Consider the following 18,123-nt stretch of genomic DNA (forward strand, 5'->3'; position numbering starts at 1 on the left):
CGCCCGTCCGCGCCCGGCGCCCGCGCGGCCCGCCGCGGTGCTCGCCGCCGCCGCCCCCGCGCGGTGCCCTGGGCCGGCGGCCGGGCTCTGCCCTCGGGCTCGGCCTTCCCCGCCTGCATCCGTGCCATCGGCGCTCGATTGCGCGCGGACTCCCTGTGGCTCTTCCCGGCTCGCTCGCTGCTCGCTCGCGCTCGGCCGCGCCGCCCCTCCTCCGCCGCGCTCCCCGCCTCCGCCTCCTCCCGGGCAACTTTTGCCGGAGCCCCCACACACAGCCATGCTGAGCTGAGCTCCGGCCGGGCCCTGGCCGCGCTGCCCGCCCCGCTCCCGCCCTCCGCGGACCCGCTCGGGCGCCGCGGCCGCCCGGCCCTCGGCCTCGGCGTCCGCCCGCCCGCCCGGCCGAGCCCCCGCGCAGGGCCCGGGCCGCGGCGGCGGCGGCGGCGGCGGCGCGCCCGCCCGGCCCCCTCCCCCGGCGCCGGCCAAGTGAGGCGGTGATGCGGGCGCTGGCGGCCTCGGCGGCGCCGAGAGCGGAGACACAGGCTCAAGATGGCAGATTCCGACTGAGGCTGGGGGGGCCGAGCTCGCGCGCCGCTTTCCCTTCTCCGTGGCCATGAATCGCGGACACCCCGGCCCCGATGGCCCCCGTGTACGAAGGTAAGGGGCGCCGGTCCCGCCGACCCCGCTCGCCCGCCGCCGCCGGCCCGGCCCCCGCAGCTTTGTTCTGCCCGCGGCCCCTCGCCGGCAGCCCCCGGCCGCAGCCCCCTCGGCGGGGCTGGAGAGGGCTCCCGACCCTCCCCGCGCCCCCTCCCCGGCCAGAACGCGGCCGGGATCCGGCGTTCGCAGGATCTTATTTCCAGGGTGGAGAAAGAGGCTGGGGGGCGGCGGCAGGGGGTGTGTGCCCGGGTGGGCTACTGCCCTAAGAAAAGAAATGGGGTGGGGGCGCCGGGGAAGACGGACCTCTGACCGTTCTTTTCATTTATTTGTGATAAATGAAGGTGATGCGGTTTAGCTCCCCCCCTCCCAGAACGTTACCTTTAGGATTACCCCCTTTCTACTTCTCTGCCCTCGCTGCTCCCCTTTCCATTCCTCTCCGCTCCCACCCCACACTCCTTTATTCTTCGCGAGCCTCCGATTTTGGGGGGCTGTCGGATCGGATCGTTTGGGGCCAGGCGGTGAGGGGGGGGGGAAGAGATGAAAAGTCCATTTCAGACCCAGGCAGAACAATGAAATAGGGTAAAATCTCCCCGCATTAGCGTGGGGAAGGGAGAATGTAGTTTGGGCTTTCAAGTCGGGGGGCGGGGGGCGAAGACGTTTCTCTGGATCGGTCTTGAGAAATCTGTATTGTGCACCTTCTTCACCTGGCGTTGGGCGATTTTTTTTTTTTTTTCTGATTTGACTGTCTTCAGGAAGAAAGAAAAGAAGGTAAGACAGAGGCACTACATTTGCTTTGCACACTCTTTCGTTTCTCTTCAGTCAGTTCCTGCAGCTTCCAGCCAGAAATCAAACCCGAATCAACTAAGTTTTTACACTTCGGTGTGTTTTTGTGTGCTTGTAGTACGAGGGATTTTCAACCAAAGTGTGTCTGATTTTTCAGTCACTTCATCGTGAAAATGTTTCTCCCATGAAATCATTGAAATAGCAGCCTTTACATACTTTTAGCGAGGGTCCATCTGGCTTTCTTTCGGTTTTGTTCAGATATTCTCTGGATGAAATCGCAAACGAGAGGGGAGAGGGTTTGCATGGAATGGAGAGGAGGGGCAAGAAGAGATTGTAATCCTATAAATCCAGGAACAGTTGTGGTGAGTAGACAGGGATCACATTAATAGTTTTATCTCTGTTAGGAGAGGCTGATTTGGGGAAGAAAAAAAAAAAACTTATCTGAAAAGAAAATCTGTTATTAGTTCTAGGGCTCCAAATGAATTAGGTGTCTGGATGGAATAAAGTTACCAGTCAGGCCTTGGATAACGAGCCTGTAAATAACCTATCGACTGTAAATATTTTTTTTTTTTCAGACTCTCTTAGAAACAAAGGGGCTGTTTAGAAGGCAACAGAGAGATGTTATTCCAGGGGCTTTCCTCTTTGATTCTGAAGAACACAAGGTCCATTTAACCATTCGACAAAACAAAACCAAATTTCTGATCACTCCACCACACAGAATAAAACATGCCGGTGGATTTGTGAACGCTTATAAGAGCCCATGTCGGGCAGTCATTGTTCATCTGTGTCTAGCGGAGGGGGCTGCAGTCAAAGCTCCCACTGTCTAGAGTGTTAAAATGAAACAGTTTTCTCTTTATTAAGTACCTCTTTGAGACTCCCTCTGCTGGACACTCGGGGTGAGAATTAGAGAAGGAACTTGGCATTGAATTCAAAACTATAGTAGACGACTGCTTTCTCTGTTACAGGGGGCTGAGTACGTGGGTTGAGATGTATTTTGTCAACTTTGTACAAAGCCATCTTGGGAACTACGCTGTTCTCCTCTCCTCTTCATTCTAAAGCCATATGGAATGTAGGCCATCCCCCCCGTGGGCTAAGACTTGGAGCTTCTGTTCTTATGCATCCTTCTTTCAATGTATCACACCAGATAAAGGATTGTAGGTGTGTGAGGTGCTATGGCTTCAGAATAATCATGGATCTCTAAGGTCTCAGCTCACAGTTTTGCCAGTCTTCCTTCCCCTTCCCAGGTGACTAACCTGGTGACCCCTTTCAACCCTGGGTTTCCATCAATCTCGTATGTGTAGTCTTTTATTGTTCCTGTATTTTGTGGCATTTTTCTCTGTGCCTCTTTATAATTTTTTGAGTAGTCTTCCTCTTCACCTGCTCTTGAGCTCCAAACTGAGATCTGGTCTTTCTGAAAGAGACTATTGGTCATGCTTTAAAGCAGATCGATGACCTCCACAGTCGAGAATTATGCTGCTGGGACCTCCATTTACTCACTGTGACGGGTGCTTCCAAGACTCCAGTGACCTCCTTTTTCCCTCTTGGTGACATCTGCTGGATTCAGTGAACTTGATTTTTACCATATCCTAATCAGAACACACGGACTCCCTGTGTATGTCTTAAGTGAGTGGTGTTTTTCATGTGGAATTTTCCAAGAAGAGGGATTTCTAATGGGTTTTGAGCTCTTAAAAATTGAATATGATTCTTCTCAGGAAAAGTATAATGACACATGAGGCCTTTCAGCTGGAATTGCTTAAATGGAATGCAACTGTACCCAGTTAGAATTCTGGGTGAAGGCCGTAATGCATTAGTAAAGCGTTTGCAACTGCCAGAGATTTAGACAGGAGTACTGTTTTTGAAACAAGGTGTGTTTGATAATACAAATTAATGGGCAACAAAGTATAATCAGTTTTCCAGGACTTGCTTTAAGGATGGGTTTATAAACAGCACATTAGCTTTCAGGGGCTTGGTACTGATCAAGTTAAACTTCTTTTTAAAAAAGTTTATTTTCTTTAGAAGGTTAAACATTTGCCTTGTGATTGTATTTACTCCATTAACTTGCTTAGCAAGGCCTTTTCAATATGAGTGCAAAGGCCAACCACAAAGGTCTGTGTTGCTGTGGGTCCTGAATTAGAGGAACCTAAATTCCAAGTTCATTATGTCTGACTGTACCTGAGATGGGATGTGTTGATTAGTGGGGGCTTATATCAAGGAACACTTTGCAGAGTTCCAGAAACTGTCCTGCTGAAACTCATCATCAGATGGACCTAAAAGCACCTGTCTACTAAGATGCCTACCAAGAAGGGAGATTCTGAATCATCTTCCCTTAAAAAAAATTTGATGACACAGGTTCTAAAATATCTCTTCCTGTGTTTATGTTTTATATTTTTAAAATGAGTAAGTATAAATATTGTTTTTCTACTCATCACATTTGAGTAGTGAATCTAAGCTCAGTAATTTTATCCTTGATTCTGGACACTGTGGTATGAGACTAGAAACAGAAAAATCTAGAGTCTGAATCGAGCCATATGACTTTGGGCCTGTTTCTTAACTTCTTGGAGCTTTTTTTTTTTTAAAGCCTTATTGGATTGTGCGAAGACTCCATTAGAAACTAGTGTTTAGTGAAGTCCCTGGCTGTAGTAGGCATTTTCTCAGTATGTATTAAATCCCTCTATCTTCTGAGCTGCTTATGGCGTGACCACTCCAGGGAAAGAATAACCCACAAATAGTTTAGAAAACCAATAATAGCAACATTTCAATTATTAATCTCCTGCTATTCCTTTTGCAGTTTGGGCACCAGCAACAATAAACCCCCTAGAGCCACAGAAGAAAGAACCTTTTTTTTACCCCTCTGTGACCTTTCCAGAGCCTTTATTCCCATTGAGCTTCTGCTGGTTTCAGGTGGAGAATTTCTCTTCTATAGTGGCACTTTCTGTGCTACTTTAAAAATGTACAAATACTAGGACAGAGTTTCAGGGGCTATAACTGTGCCTCTGGCAAAGTATCCCCAAGTGTGAAAGGTGACCTTTGCCCTTAGCCAGGATACATTTCTGAACAAGGCAGCAGGCTGGGCAAGGAGGTCCAGAGGTGGCTCCTAGGGACCTCTTTCGAGGGGAGGGTCCTACCCAGCCATGGTCCAGGTTCTGCTCCACCATGCATTAGACATCACTTTTGTACCAAAGAAAACTTGGTGCTTTATGTAAGTTACAGCTGCTCATATTCTTCATATTTTATGTTTTATATTCCTTCGTTTCTCTTCCTTCCTCCCATAGAGACCAATCTTGGGGAGCCACCTTTGAGGTTTGTATGGAACAAAGTAGTGATGATCAAGAGGGTAGGATATGTGAGCATTTTTTTTATTGTTCTCTGAACATGTAATTTTCCAGTGCTCTCTGGTAGTCTTGTGATGACGATTTGAGCACTTGGGGTTGCCATCAAAGACGGGATTCAGAATCATACCAGCAGACTTTATGTAACCCCGATAGAGTGTGAACTTGAAAGGCCCAAACTTGTCATAGTTCCATTTCATATGGGGGAGGGATTCATAAAATTGAAAACCTGGATTATAAGATCTTTATTTTTCCTCTAAAAGAACCTGACATACTTGGAGTTGGTGATGTTAATTATGACTTAGGCTGTGCTTTGTGCTGGGCGCTTTCTGTACCCTCTACCCACACGAACTCCCTGTTCTTCTGCTCTGCAGACCAGGACACATCCTTAATGCATTCACTCAGCAAGCATTTACTCAGGGTCTGCTACGTACTGGACCCCTGACAGGTTCTTAGTCTGGAGAAATGACAAAGACTTGGACCCAAACCTCGAGGATTATAGGAGAATAGGAAGTAAAGCCAAATAGTTAAACTTGGACCACTGTGGGGGGTCTGGGGGTCTGGCCCCATATGCAGTCTTTTTTCTTTCTTTTTCTAGTGGTAGTTCTTACATGCTTATGTTTTCTTTTTTTTTCCATGCTTATGTTTTCTTAAGGTATAAAGGGAATACCCTATTTCCCTATTTTTCTCTTGAAATATTTTCTTTGTGTGGACTAAAAAATAAATAAATAAATAACGTATATAGGAGTGTCACATATACTCACAGATTTTCTTAGAAATGTCTTAGATGTTGCCAGCTCTCATTTGCAGTCTTCCTCTTTCATTACTTGAATTGTGTATCTTTGTCAATGCAAACACATTTCTCATGCACATACCACTGGGACATTTTGTTGTTGTTGTTGTTTTGCATTTAGAGTCACAGGCTCTGTTGTGAGTGGGCTCTGGCACCCACACGTGGCTGTTGGAAGATTGATGCCTGCTTTGCTGTCCTGCTGAGCTCTTGTATTCCAGGTTGCTCTGCGGTGGTACTTGGTGGATCATCCATCAGGTGGTCATGCAGCAACATTCAGTGCCACTTCCCAGGAGCAGATCACCCTGGGAGTTATGAAAAAAGAAAAGCCTGGCTCTGTCCTCAGGAATATAGAGCCCAGAGCAGGAGCAGACCTCCAGAGAGATGTCATTCACGCTCTGCCTTCAGGAAGGTGAATGTCTGTGACTTGAAATCTTCAGTTCATTAAAACTTTTTTTTTTTTTTTTTTTTTCCAAGAAAGGGCACCAGGAACTCCCTCAGTGACCAATACCAGTATTCTATTAACCTGATTGTCAAGACATTCCTGGGCCAGGCAGAAATGGCTCCTGCTGTCATTCAAACTTGTTTTCTTTTCCTCCGTTCTTTTCTTCAAAACCTTTCATGTACTTGAGGATAAGAACTGGGTCTCTTTAGCTTTTTCCTCACAGAGCCTGTTTTATGTTCCTGAGAGCATCTACTTTCTTTCTGAACTCTAGCTTCTCCTCATTAAAAAAAAAAAAAATGGTGATCAAATCTGAATGTAGTTCCTTCATAATGTTCTTATTAGTACAGCATATGCAAGGAAAATGACTGCAGGGTTCTTGCATCTTTGGGAACCCCTGGAGGGCAAGAACCATGTCTGATTCATCTTTGTATCCCCCACAATAGCTGTATAGTTTCTTAAACCTAGTAGGCACTTCGTAAATATTTGTTGAATTGACTGTGCATTTTAATATCTCTAAGTAATGACTTACTTCAGGACAACCCTGGGTGGTGGCTCCTATCAAGCCTGCGCTCACCTCTTTCTCTCATGCTTGTGTCTGACGTCCTCACCCTCACCTCAACAAGGCCACCACTTCTGCTTGACTCTGGAGCACTTTGAATTTCTCCTCTCTGCTTTCAACTCTAGAATCTTTCTTAATTATTTCCTGTGGATCTGACCAACAGAATGCAGAGGACATAAAGTATAAAAAACTTGCACTGCACTTGAATGAAGAAAAGAGAGCACACAGACGAATCTTGATGATTCAGTGTAATGTCAGTTCACCCAGGTTTGGGAAGGACGGTTTGTCAAATTCTTTATGGATTCTGAGTCAGCAAGAGCCATACCTGTTTTACCAGGTCCTCTAAGTTGGCCAGCTTGATGTTCATGAGAGTGGTTGCCAGGCAGACTTTCAGAGGGGATTCCTTCCTCTCTTTGGTGTAAAGCCAATGGGAAAAGCAAAAGAAATAATGGGCAATCTCATTGCAACTGGGTATTTTCTGATGGGGGACTTTGCCATTAGAAAGCCAGCTAGGAAAAAAGTTGCAAAGAAAAAAAATTCCAAAAAACAAGCGCGCGTGCACACACACACACACACACACACACACACACACACGCTCTTTAAAGCTACAAAACAATTTTGTGGTTTTATAGCCACTTATTTCTGAACATGGCATTGAACTGATTTGTAGTGATTTTGTTCTGTTTTTAACAATTCTTGCCTAACCACGTTTGCCCTAGTAGGTTCTGATTAATTAAATGCCACCATGTAAGCAGAATTAAGATTGATTGACTCTTCTGCATGTGCTAATGCTGCAGACTTTATAAAACCTTTGTCACAAAAGAATGCAGTCTAATATATGAGCGGACAAGGGCATTCCCCCCCAGGTGGTTCTGTCCATCTGCAGTGAAATATCACTGTGGAACTTTCTATAACATTAGATGGAAAAGCATTTTTGGTTCACACAGTTACAGATTGCATCCTGATGAAAAAACGTTTGAGGCTATTTACCATTTTCCTCCATACCAATGTTTCCTTGTTGATTCAACCTATGAATTGTTAGTTAAATATGAAGTGACTTTTCCAATTATTATAATAAAAGCAATCCATCATGCTAGTTCTATATACAACTTGTAGCTTCAGAGCATTCAAGAAGCACATTTTAATGGTATTTGTGCCTACAGTTCTGTTAGAAGTCACATAAGCCAGACGTGGTGGTACACACTTATAATTCCAGTGGCTCAGTAAGCTGAGGCAGGATGATCATGAGTTCAAAGCCAGCCTCAATAACTTAGCGAGGCTTCAATTCAATTAGTGAAACTCTACCTCAAAAATAAAAAAATAAAATAAAATAAAAACGGCTGGGTATGTGGCTCAGTGGTTAAGTGCCCCTGGGTTCAATCCTTGGTACCCTACTCCCCCAGAAAAATCATATGTTAAGATTTGGAGAATATTGGCTTATTGTTGGTTGTGAAAATGGGGGGGGTAGGGGTTCTTATTTTTTTTCTTCTAATAAAGAATTTATAGGGCTCTGACAAAAACCAGAATGTAAATTCTTGAAACTGTATAGAAAGGGGCAGTTCTAGCTCCCAAATTCTGTGTAACTGCATCCACCCCTCCAAATGCATGCTGCTAGCAGGAACTTCAGGTAGAAAGTGAATTTCAGGGGTGCTTTTGCCAAGGAGAAGTAGAGAGAAAGTGTGCAAGAGAATGCCCATGTGCCATCAGCGCCAGCCCCTGAGCCTCTTCCATCTGTGGCCCAGCACAGTGTGATCACTGTTATTCATTAAGTATGACCTGCACCATCAGGAAAAGATTAATCGATGTTCATTATGTTCTGCTAACTGAAACTGGGAGGTTCTATAATGTATTACAGAAATGAAAATGGTTAAAATAGAGAAACTCTCTCCTTTGATTTTACCCGGGACTTACTCCAAAGGGATTTAAGGCTGCTTCAAGGGTTAAGTTCCTGGTAGAGGGGAAAGTTAATTTATGCAGATCAATTTTGTGGATCAGCTTATTTCCAAGGAAGTCGGATAAATGAGGTATTTCTTTCTATAAAGAGACAACAGAAACAGTCCAAGCTCTTGTGCTGGCTTAACAAGGTGAATAAGCAGAGCGCATAATGGAATTCATTTGCAAAGTAATTTTTGCTTGGCTTGAGTGGTAAGCACAAAATAGACCAGCAGATGAGAATGGTAAGTGTTTGGGATCAGTTGTTGAAAGGTTTAAAAGGGGTTCTAATTCAAGAGACATTTTATGGTGTGGAGAAGGGGACCGATATAATCAAAATGATACTTGAACAAGGTAATTTTTACCAGGCTGGATATAATCGGAGGAAGGAGGCAGCTGGAGGTGAGCCCTGTGGGGAGGCTGGGTAGTGTAGTGGGAGGTGTGAGCCCCGTGGAGATGGGGCCGCTCTCAGGGTCGCCCAGGTGGACGTGCAGTTAGCTCTGGTCAGCATGCCTGGCCCAAGGGTTCAATAATTATTCGTTCCTTTTTGCTTTCGTCCCTGAACCTTGTGGCGGAGACCTAGGGTGGGGAAGGCTTGCTGCAGCTGGTGATACCATGGTATCGTTCTGTTCTCCTAAGAGTCTCTTCTTTCTGTAGGCTCCTCACATTGCCCAGGATCTTCTTGAGTCAGAGTATATACCTGGCAAGGTCTTCATGAAGTAGTGTTCAGCTTTTGACACAGGAGGACACTGAGGTCCAGAGCAGTGAAGAGCCTCTCTGATCCTGGACAGGGAGTCTGCGCGTGGGGGACACAGATCCGGGCTCGTCCACCCCCTGCCCTGGGCAGTGTGACGAAAGCCCCAGAACACCCCAGAATGCTCCACATCTCCAAGTGGAGCTCCGACGCCATGGTTCCTAGGAGGCTATCAGAGCCACTTCCCTCTGTCCCCAGACTGTGAGAGAGTTAGTTACTGAGTTTCGGTCCTCTGGGACCACTTGCAGTCGGCAGTGCTGCCTGGAGCCTATTCTGGAGGGAATCTTTCCTTCTTTCCCAAGGAGAGAAAAGCCACAGTGCCCTCAGCTCCTGTGTTTACAGTCTTCTGTTAGGAAGTTGTTCCTTGTTTCCCTGAGAAGTTCGCAGCTTGTCACCATGAGCTACTTATTAACAACAACAACAGAGACTCACAGGAGAGGAACCAGTACAGTCATGATGAGTTTCACAGAACCTCAGAGCACTTTTAAGTCATTAAGCAGCTTTTTTGAAAATATTTATTTTTTAGTTGTAGGTGAACACAATATCTTTATTTCATTTTTATGTAGTGCTGAGGTTTGAACCCAGTGCGTCACATGTGCTAGGCGAGCGCTCTACCCCTGAGCCCCAGCCCCAGCCCTTTTTTAAAGAATACTGATTCCCAAGGTCTGATTTAGAGTTTTTTTTTTTTTTAAAGAAAGAGTGAGAGAGAGAGAGAGAGTGAGAGAGAGAGAGAGAGAATTTTTTAATATTTATTTATTTTTTTTAGTTCTCGGCAGAACATAACATGTATGTGGTGCTGAAGATCGAACCTGGGCCACATGCATGCCAGGCGAGCGCGCTACCGCTTGAGCCACATCCCCAGCCCCTGATTTAGAGTCTTTCTTTCCCTTCACTGTGACTACAGCTTGAGACCTGCCATTGCTTTCAGCCATGTCATTCTGATCCCATGTGGGATCCTTGGTGTGCATTCTTGCCTGGTGCTGCTCCAGACCTGCCTTAGAAGCATGGCAGTTCTTCCAAGCAGCCTTTGAAAGTATCTGAACACAGATTTTTACACTCATAAGAGCTTGACATTTGTGGGTCCTGGGACCAGAGCACAGCACCGGGCCCAGCCTGCCACTGACCCTTCCTGGTTTGTGTGTCCAAGCGTTACCCCCTCCCCCTCCTCTTGGACCTAGGGGTGACTCTGGGATGCCTGTCAGGCCTATGTGTATGCCCACAGGCCCTGGGAAGGGACCTGGATGCTGGCGTGGCCCTTGTGGAAGGGAATCCCCACAGCCCCAGGGTCTGGAAGAGAGCGGCTGCTCACCTGTAAGTGGTTACACACCTTGACTCTGAGGACTCCTGAGCCCTGGGGAGGGTATGGCAGGGACCCTGTGTTCTGCCTAAGGGCAGTGCTGATAAGGGGACACCTTGCTTCAAACACTTGGGCAACAGACACTCGAAATGTTTCCTGTTTGTCTAAGGATGGCTGGCTGTTGCTTCACTCAGCTGGGCTCCCTTCCTTCCCTCCTCACCCTGGGTTTTCTACACAGTGCTGCTTGCTTTGTGAAGCTTAAGTAATGAAATGGGCCACTTTCCTGTTGCAGCTAAGGGAACATGTTCACAGTGAACCTGGTCAGTCTGGCCGCTGTTGTGTGAGCTCTGGCCCTTGGCATACATGGCTCCCTCCATCCTTGATGGCGTCTCTTCTCTGCTTCTACCTGTTTATGATCTGCCCACCAAGCCAGACCTTTCCCTTGCTCCTTATTCTTTTGAGTGGGGGCACCTTCAGGGCCATATGTGCCTTGTCATGCTGGTAGGACTGGGGCTTTCAGTGGATGTAGGCATGTTGAGAAATGGTTCTCCCGCCTCACAACCACCCAGGATGGCTTCTTAAGACACGGGGACCCACCCCCAGAGTTTCTGACTCGTGAGGTCTGTAGTAGGGCCCAATAGTTTGCATTTCCGGTTGAGAATCGTTATTTTGGAGGAATGAAAATTTAGTAAATACTTAAAATCAGATGATGGTTGCTTTGATGAAAGCTTTTCCTGGGCATGAGTGCGATGCCGGCGTGGCGTATCTGCAGCTCTGCAGCCTTTTGTAGCCGGGCTTCCCAAAGTTTGCAGATCCAGCCCAGCCTCCTCCTCCTCTGCTTTCCCAACTTCTCCCGGGCAGGACAGGTCAGTAAGTACAGGAGCTACTTTCTCTTGGTCGTCTAGAGCCAGCCAGTCTGTAGGCCTTGCTGTTTGGCCCTGGGGCCCCAGAACAGAATGGGAGTTATTCTCACAGTAGCATATTATTATTAACCAGCGTTTAACAGCTCTGTGATTTTCTCTGTTTACAGAAGAGAAAATTGAGGCTTAGGGATATTAAATAACGTATCCAAGGTCTCCTAACCAGTAATTGGTAGAGCCAGGGCTTGAATTCGAGTCCACCTGACGCCAGAGCCCGCTCTTGTCTTGACAGGCAGGCTGCCCTGCTTCTCCCGGGCGAGCCAGAGTGGTCTGAATGACATACAAGGGGCCCAGCATGAAGGGGCTGGGATCCTTCCTAGAGAAGAGGTGACTAAGCTGGAGACCGCCAGTGCTAGAGTGTTTGTGTCCCCATAGGAATGTCCCAATGCCCTGGCCCTGCTCGGATGAGGTGGATGAGGTAGTAAGGGCAGAGCATGCAGTGTAGTGGCTGTCGCGTGGGAGGGAGGTGGGGTGGAGGAGCACGCCCAGAGCCCTCTTTGAGCAGCAAAACAGATTCCAAATCTGAGAATAATATCACTGAGACCTCTAGGGGAAAATACTCTGAAAAGATGATCCTAACAGCAAATCGAATCCAGCACTTTCAGTTGCCAGTTCTACAACGTGGCATGTTTGAGTTCCCTGCATCCCTGCAGCAGTGCCACAAGGTAGACTCCACTGTCATGAGGTCTGTGGATGCAGAAGAGGCTCAGGCAGCTCACACATGCAGAGCTGGGTTCCCCCCACAGTAGGCGATTTGGATCCTGCAGTTACCCTTCACCCACCCCCCCCTCGACGGCTACCTTTTAGACAGTCTTTCCAGTTCCTCCCAGCTCAGGAAGTGGGGTTTGTAAACATGTTGGCTTCTCTCCAAATATAAATGGCTTTTGTTTCCATCAAAATCTGGAAATGTGTTTTAAAATTTGAGACACTGATTTCTGTTGCTTTTCTTGGAAGAGGTGTTGGGCATAGAATAGCAAAGGGGCTAGGTGCACCCAGTGTTAAGCCATACCACTTCAAATTTAGCACAGAATTTGACAGATCCATCCACAGGGCAGAACAGGTGAGCCCAAGGTAAGGCTCTGTTGTCTGAGAGCCTTTAACAGATGATGGAGGAGGAGCCATGGAGCAGTGGGGATAAGAAGGCCGGTAAGACAGATGAAATGGGACAAGATGTTAGCATCTTGAAAAATGTCCACAGGTATCATCATCTCACATCGTTACACCACCATAAATCCTGCGTGATTAAAATGTGAGATGAAACAGAAATCTACTGAGCACGACCAGTGTGCTGGGCCTGTTGTAGGTGCTGTATGTACAGCGATGAACTGAAAGGATAAAACTCTGCCCCAAAGCAGCTTGCATTGTAGTAGATAAAGGTGAATGATCCACTTTTTAAAAAAAGCTGGAAGGAAATAGAAGTGGATTTTTATTAAAACCTCTGGAGGAGTTGAAATTTCCTAAGATCAGAATCTAAAGGTGAAATCACAGAGAAAAATATCATTAGTTTTGTCAGTGTAAGCATACCCAATGTTAAGGTTATTTCTGGTTTTACCATCTTGAATTATTCCTCAGGTTCTCCTATGTAACATTAAGTTTTGACTGAATTTTAAGATAGGTTCTCCAAAATAGATTTCCTAGGTCAAGAGATTCATTAGGTTTTAGATACATGCTGTGAGATCCATTTCTTCCTCAAAGTACTTTTATATTAAATGAGTCAAACCACCTTGAGAAAGACTTAACTTAACCACAGAGTTTCTTGCTGCTCTTAAGCCTGGGCCCTGCCCTCGTTCCTGGGGTGGCATGTCGGTTACAGGCTTTAAGTGCCACCTTTGTGTGTCACTGACTCCCTACATTCTGTCCTTACCTAGGCTTCTTTTTTGAGCTCCAGAGTCACAAGGCCAACCATCTACTTGACATCTCTTTAGATGTCTCATAGGCATCTCAACCTTTTCATATCCAAAAAACAAAAAAAAGAAAAAAATGCCCTGAGGTATACTCTGGCTCCAGAAGTCTTTAGTTCCACAAACAGCAGCTTCTTCTGCAGCAAAAACCTGGGGTTGTCCTTGACTTTGTTTTACTACACATTTAATCTATCACCTAATTTTTTTGATTTTTGCCTCCTAAGCACAGTCATTCTCATTATTTGCCATGGTTGTGCTCTGTAAAGTCACGGGGACACTGCATCAGTGAATACTGAACCTTCGAGGGGCCGCGCTGGGTCAAGTGTCTGGAAGCCTCTGGTCATATTTTCATCACCCGATCAACACATGGTGTCACTAACATTGGAGTCGTGATGTCATATGTTGGTGGGCATAACATCACGTATGCTGGTGTGATGATGATGTTTACATGTGTTTCTGTTGGAAGACAACCCTATTTTAATAAATGTTGTTGCCTCATTAACATTGAGCTCATGGCCGCAGCCCTGTAACTCATGCCTGAATGAGCTTATCTAACACATGTATTTTCTCATAAGGCCTGCTGTCACGAGTGAGCTATGCTGTTAACATAGACCAAACACGTTGATGTCTTTCCACAGTGTTAGAATTTATTGAATAACAATAAATCTGCCAGCTATATCACTTTTATGAGTTGCAGTTTACCAAGACTTGTGAGTCCCTTGTATGTGCCAGGCAAATCTGAGGTTCTTATATTCTAATTTGAATTACTAATATCTGTAACACTGAAGTCCCATATCACACCTTACACACATCTCTCTGGGTGTGTTTGTGTGACATAAAGGTTAGGAAAGGGTTAAGGTGGCCAGGGGGGTTCAGGAGACTATACCCAGAGCAAGGCAGAGAGCAGATACAAATGCAAGAGTCATTGCAAGTGGTCAGATAAGATTAAGAACCAGCCAGAGAATATGTTCAGAGTGCGCCTCTGTCGGAGCACAGAACTTGCTGAAGGCCAGGGTCTGCATGGTGTGCACTTTTGAAGTGAGCCAGGTCAAGCAGGGAAATCCAGCTGAGCTGAAGCCTGGGGACCTCGTGACATTTACCGGATGGTCTGATGACAGGTGAGTGTGTGCTGCCCCAGCAGTCTCAGTGTTCCTCCTGTAATGGGTGAGAAGGTGGCTTCATTCTGTGATCTGGTATGTTTGATAAGCTCATGGACCTGATTTTTCTGATAAAGGATCGATAACCCCATGCCTCCATGTGCTTCTGATTTAATTCAGTAGATTCACAGGTGGTCATTTTTATTAGCATAATTAATTTGTTATCAGTTTGTGTCTTATGATTATACCATGTGGATGGTGGATGTTTACTTATAGTAACAAAGGGTGGCACTGATATAGAAAATGAAGTAACTCAGGGCAAACTACTGCTTTACAAGATGGAGTCACTCAGGGCTAGGCACAGCCTGGAAGCTGCTGTTCTGTTCATCACAGAGTCACTCAGAACAGGGCTCTCCACACACACCACAGCCTTCTGTGTTTAGCTTTAAGCACTTCAGTACTGTGCTTGGGGCCATCTGAAATGGCAAGATCACCAGACCCCCCCCCCCAAAAAAAAAAATAACCAAACACAGAAACACCTGGCTCAGTGGCACATACCTGTAGTCCTAGCTACTCAGGAGGCTGAGGCAGGAGCATCGCAAGTTCAAGGATAGATAGCCTCAGCAACTTTGAAAGACCATGTTTCAAAATAAAAACATGACAGGGCTGTGGTTGCAGCTCAGTGGTAGAGCACAACTGGGTTCAATCTCCAGGACCGAAAAAGCAAAATGGAAAGCATGGAAGTGCAAAAATGTGACACTGAATACACTGCCTGAAGGACACTTTTTCGTAATATAGGAGCTGAAACAGGAAGGCAGAGCATGACTTTGCTGGGCCCCAGATGGCTGTGCACATCGGGCCGAGCATCGTCATCACTGTGCTGTGCACAGGCTGGAATGATTCAGAGCGCCTAAGTGCTGATTTGGGGTTGCAAACAAATTTCAGTGGTAGATGAATTCACAAATGCACACTCGGTGGATAATACAGACAGACTGTGTATCACAGACCTGTTCATTTCTCTCCACTCTGTCCCTGGTCCAGAGTTAGCAAATGTTCCCTGTAGAGGTCCAGATGGTGTGCATCTTAGGCATTGCAGGCTGCATGGTCGGTGTCGCTACTGCCCAGCTCTACACGTCCATAGACAATGTGTAAATGGTCAGCCAGGCTGTATTCTAGTAAAACTTGCCTTATGGAAACAGACTTTGGTCTGCATCAAGCACCCAGGCTGTAGTGTGGACCCTCGTTAGCCCCCCACAGTGTCTCATCTGCACGGTTTCCTGACTTGGCTCCCCGCGCCCATTCTGGAGCCATTCCAGCCGATTTCCCATAACGATACTAAGTGTAAATGAGATCTTATCACTTTCCCACTTTGGATGTCCAACTTCTTCCACCCACTGCCAAGAAGATCCTAAATCCTGAACCACACGGGTCAAGCGCATTCCCTGCTTATTTCTCCAGTCTCTTGACGCCAGTCTTCCCCTCTCAGTGCCGCATCCTGGCCTCTTTCAGTTCAGTGACAGTCCCCGGTGCTTCCTGCTCCAGTGCCCTTGCGTATGTAGTTTTCCTGCCTGGGGTGCCTGGCCAACTCCTGCTCGTTCTGCAATCAGACCTGAAATGTCACTTCTTCCGGGAGACCTTCCCTGACCCTTTGGTGTGAATCAGATGATCCTTTCTGACCTCAGAGTACTCTGTTCTTTTCCTTCATAACACTGAAAGTTCTCAGGTGCCCATTGACTTGGGTATATATTTGTTTTCCACCTGGCTCATCTGTTGGGCTGCAGGCTCCACGAAGAAGAGAGAAATGTGTTCGTGGCTGTCTCTGTCTATGGCAGTGCTGTCACATTTGTTGTAGATACTTCCTAAAACTTGCTAAGTAGGTGAATGATCGTACAACATAGTTTTTGTTCAGATAGATTTTTATGTGGCGCTGCACTGGAGAAACTGTCACCCTCCAGAGTGTATGGTATGTCTTCTAAAATTGACAGTGATGATTCAAAACAAAAGTCAACCTGATAAGTGAGTTTGTAAATGGCTGTGCAGGTGTGTCTTCATTGTCACAGGGTGATTCTGAGTTGCCCTGCCAGCAGCTATGTCCAGCTGAGGTTTTCTCCCTGAGACCCGAGGGCTCTTTTACTTGCTGTGAACCTCCCTTTTCTCCTAGAGCTTTGGGAACTTCACTGCAGTGCTCTACACGGGGAGGTGGGTGCAGTGTACTCGAGGCCTTTCAGCACCCCGTTTATGGGCCACCTTTGCTTTCATTTCTTCTCTCTGACCATCACCCAGGACTTCTTGGACCTCGGTTGGTAGCAGTTCAATTTCTATAGCTAACCACCATCTGGGGGGGGGGGGAAACAACCTTTGGTTTGTCAGAGAATCGTCTAAGCAGTAATGTTCCAACTTGGAGATTGTTCTAAGTCATTCCAAGAATCCTTGTCATTGACAGACAGGTCACCAGAATATTCTAGGAAGATGACACATCATTTCTTACATGGGCTTTTGTAGCTTACTGGAAAATTTAAAGACTTATAGTGTTTCTATAATAAATAAATTTAAAGATTTATTTATTATAGAAACACTATTTATGCATTATAGAAAACTAAAAAATAAAGATAAGCAAACACATCACACCCATCATGCCCCAGGCCGGGGTGCACATTCCCTCACACTTTTCCCTCTTTCCATATCGCCACTGGTAAGCCTTTTGGGTCTTTTTAGAAAAAGCATGGATAAATGCAAAATGATAGATTACTGTTTTGTATTCTGGGTTTTTACCCATGAATAATTTCCAATATTGTATTTCAGTGATGTTCATCTCATTTATGCTTTGTTCATATTCAGATTTTCATAATGGGCCCTCAAACATCCTTTGAAATAAAAAATCTGTATCCAGCCAAGGAGCCTCGCCTGTGTCTGGTCATAACTTCCTCATTTCTTGGTCCAACACAGTCTCCTATTGAAGAAAGGGACCGATTGCCGGGGGATGAGTGGGGTGACTCCTTTGGGGCTGGAGCTTGACTCTCCACCCCCTGGTGCCCTGTGTCTGAGGCGGGCTGGGTTCAAGTCCACTGTTTTTGGCAGGAGTGCATCAGAGCTGGTTCTGTGCCCTTCGCTCTTTGCTGCTGGTGGTGGCAGTGGACCCTGGCTGGGCTGCTCGTCAAGCAGTGACATCCCCCTGAGACCAGAAAGCAGTCTTTTTGGGGCTCTGCGTGGCGTGACTTGGGCACACAGAGCATTTACTTAATGGTTTTAGTGCTGAATGATCACTGCTGTCAGAACCCCTCTCTCACTAGCTTTGTGAAAGGTTTTTCTTCTTTTTCTCTGCAGTCCAGCGGGGCCACCTCACTGGGGGCTGTCTGGCTACTCTGATGGAAAGGCAGATCTTTGGTGAAACTCTCCTTTAATTATTAATTTTCAAGCAAAGGAGTTGTTTAATAGCCTTTTCAAATAGTGTTTAATAACCTTTTCAAATAACCTTTTCAAATTGGCCCCTTTTTTCAATAAGAGACTGTGGTGGAAAAGAAACTAAAAGGAAGTTACAGCTAGACACAGGCTGGGTCCTCCCCTGGATATGGATATTAATGCACCAGCCTCCGAGCACATTTGAGGGCCCATTATGAAAATCTGAATATGAGCAAAGCATTAAATGAGAAGAACTTCACTGAAAT

The 18,123-nt window shown here is 46.3% G+C and overlaps 1 protein-coding gene across 12 annotated transcripts in view; it reads left to right on the plus strand.

The window, feature by feature from the left end:
- The first annotated feature begins 465 nt into the window (after positions 1-465).
- The window catches only part of Hipk2 (homeodomain interacting protein kinase 2), a 249,298-nt gene continuing 231,640 nt past the window's right edge, over positions 466-18,123 (plus strand). For 10 of the 12 annotated variants that reach the window (XM_077795930.1, XM_077795932.1, XM_077795931.1 and 7 more), the window contains exon 1: positions 467-651. In XM_077795930.1, coding sequence (XP_077652056.1) covers positions 633-651 — 19 coding nt within the window. In that variant the 5' untranslated portion in view covers positions 467-632. Of the gene's footprint in view, positions 652-18,123 lie in introns of all 12 variants that reach the window. The other 2 variants (XM_077795929.1, XM_026405407.2) reach the window with 1 other exon arrangement.

Source organism: Urocitellus parryii, chromosome 3 (assembly GCF_045843805.1).
Source record: "Urocitellus parryii isolate mUroPar1 chromosome 3, mUroPar1.hap1, whole genome shotgun sequence".
NCBI lineage: Eukaryota > Metazoa > Chordata > Mammalia > Rodentia > Sciuridae > Urocitellus > Urocitellus parryii.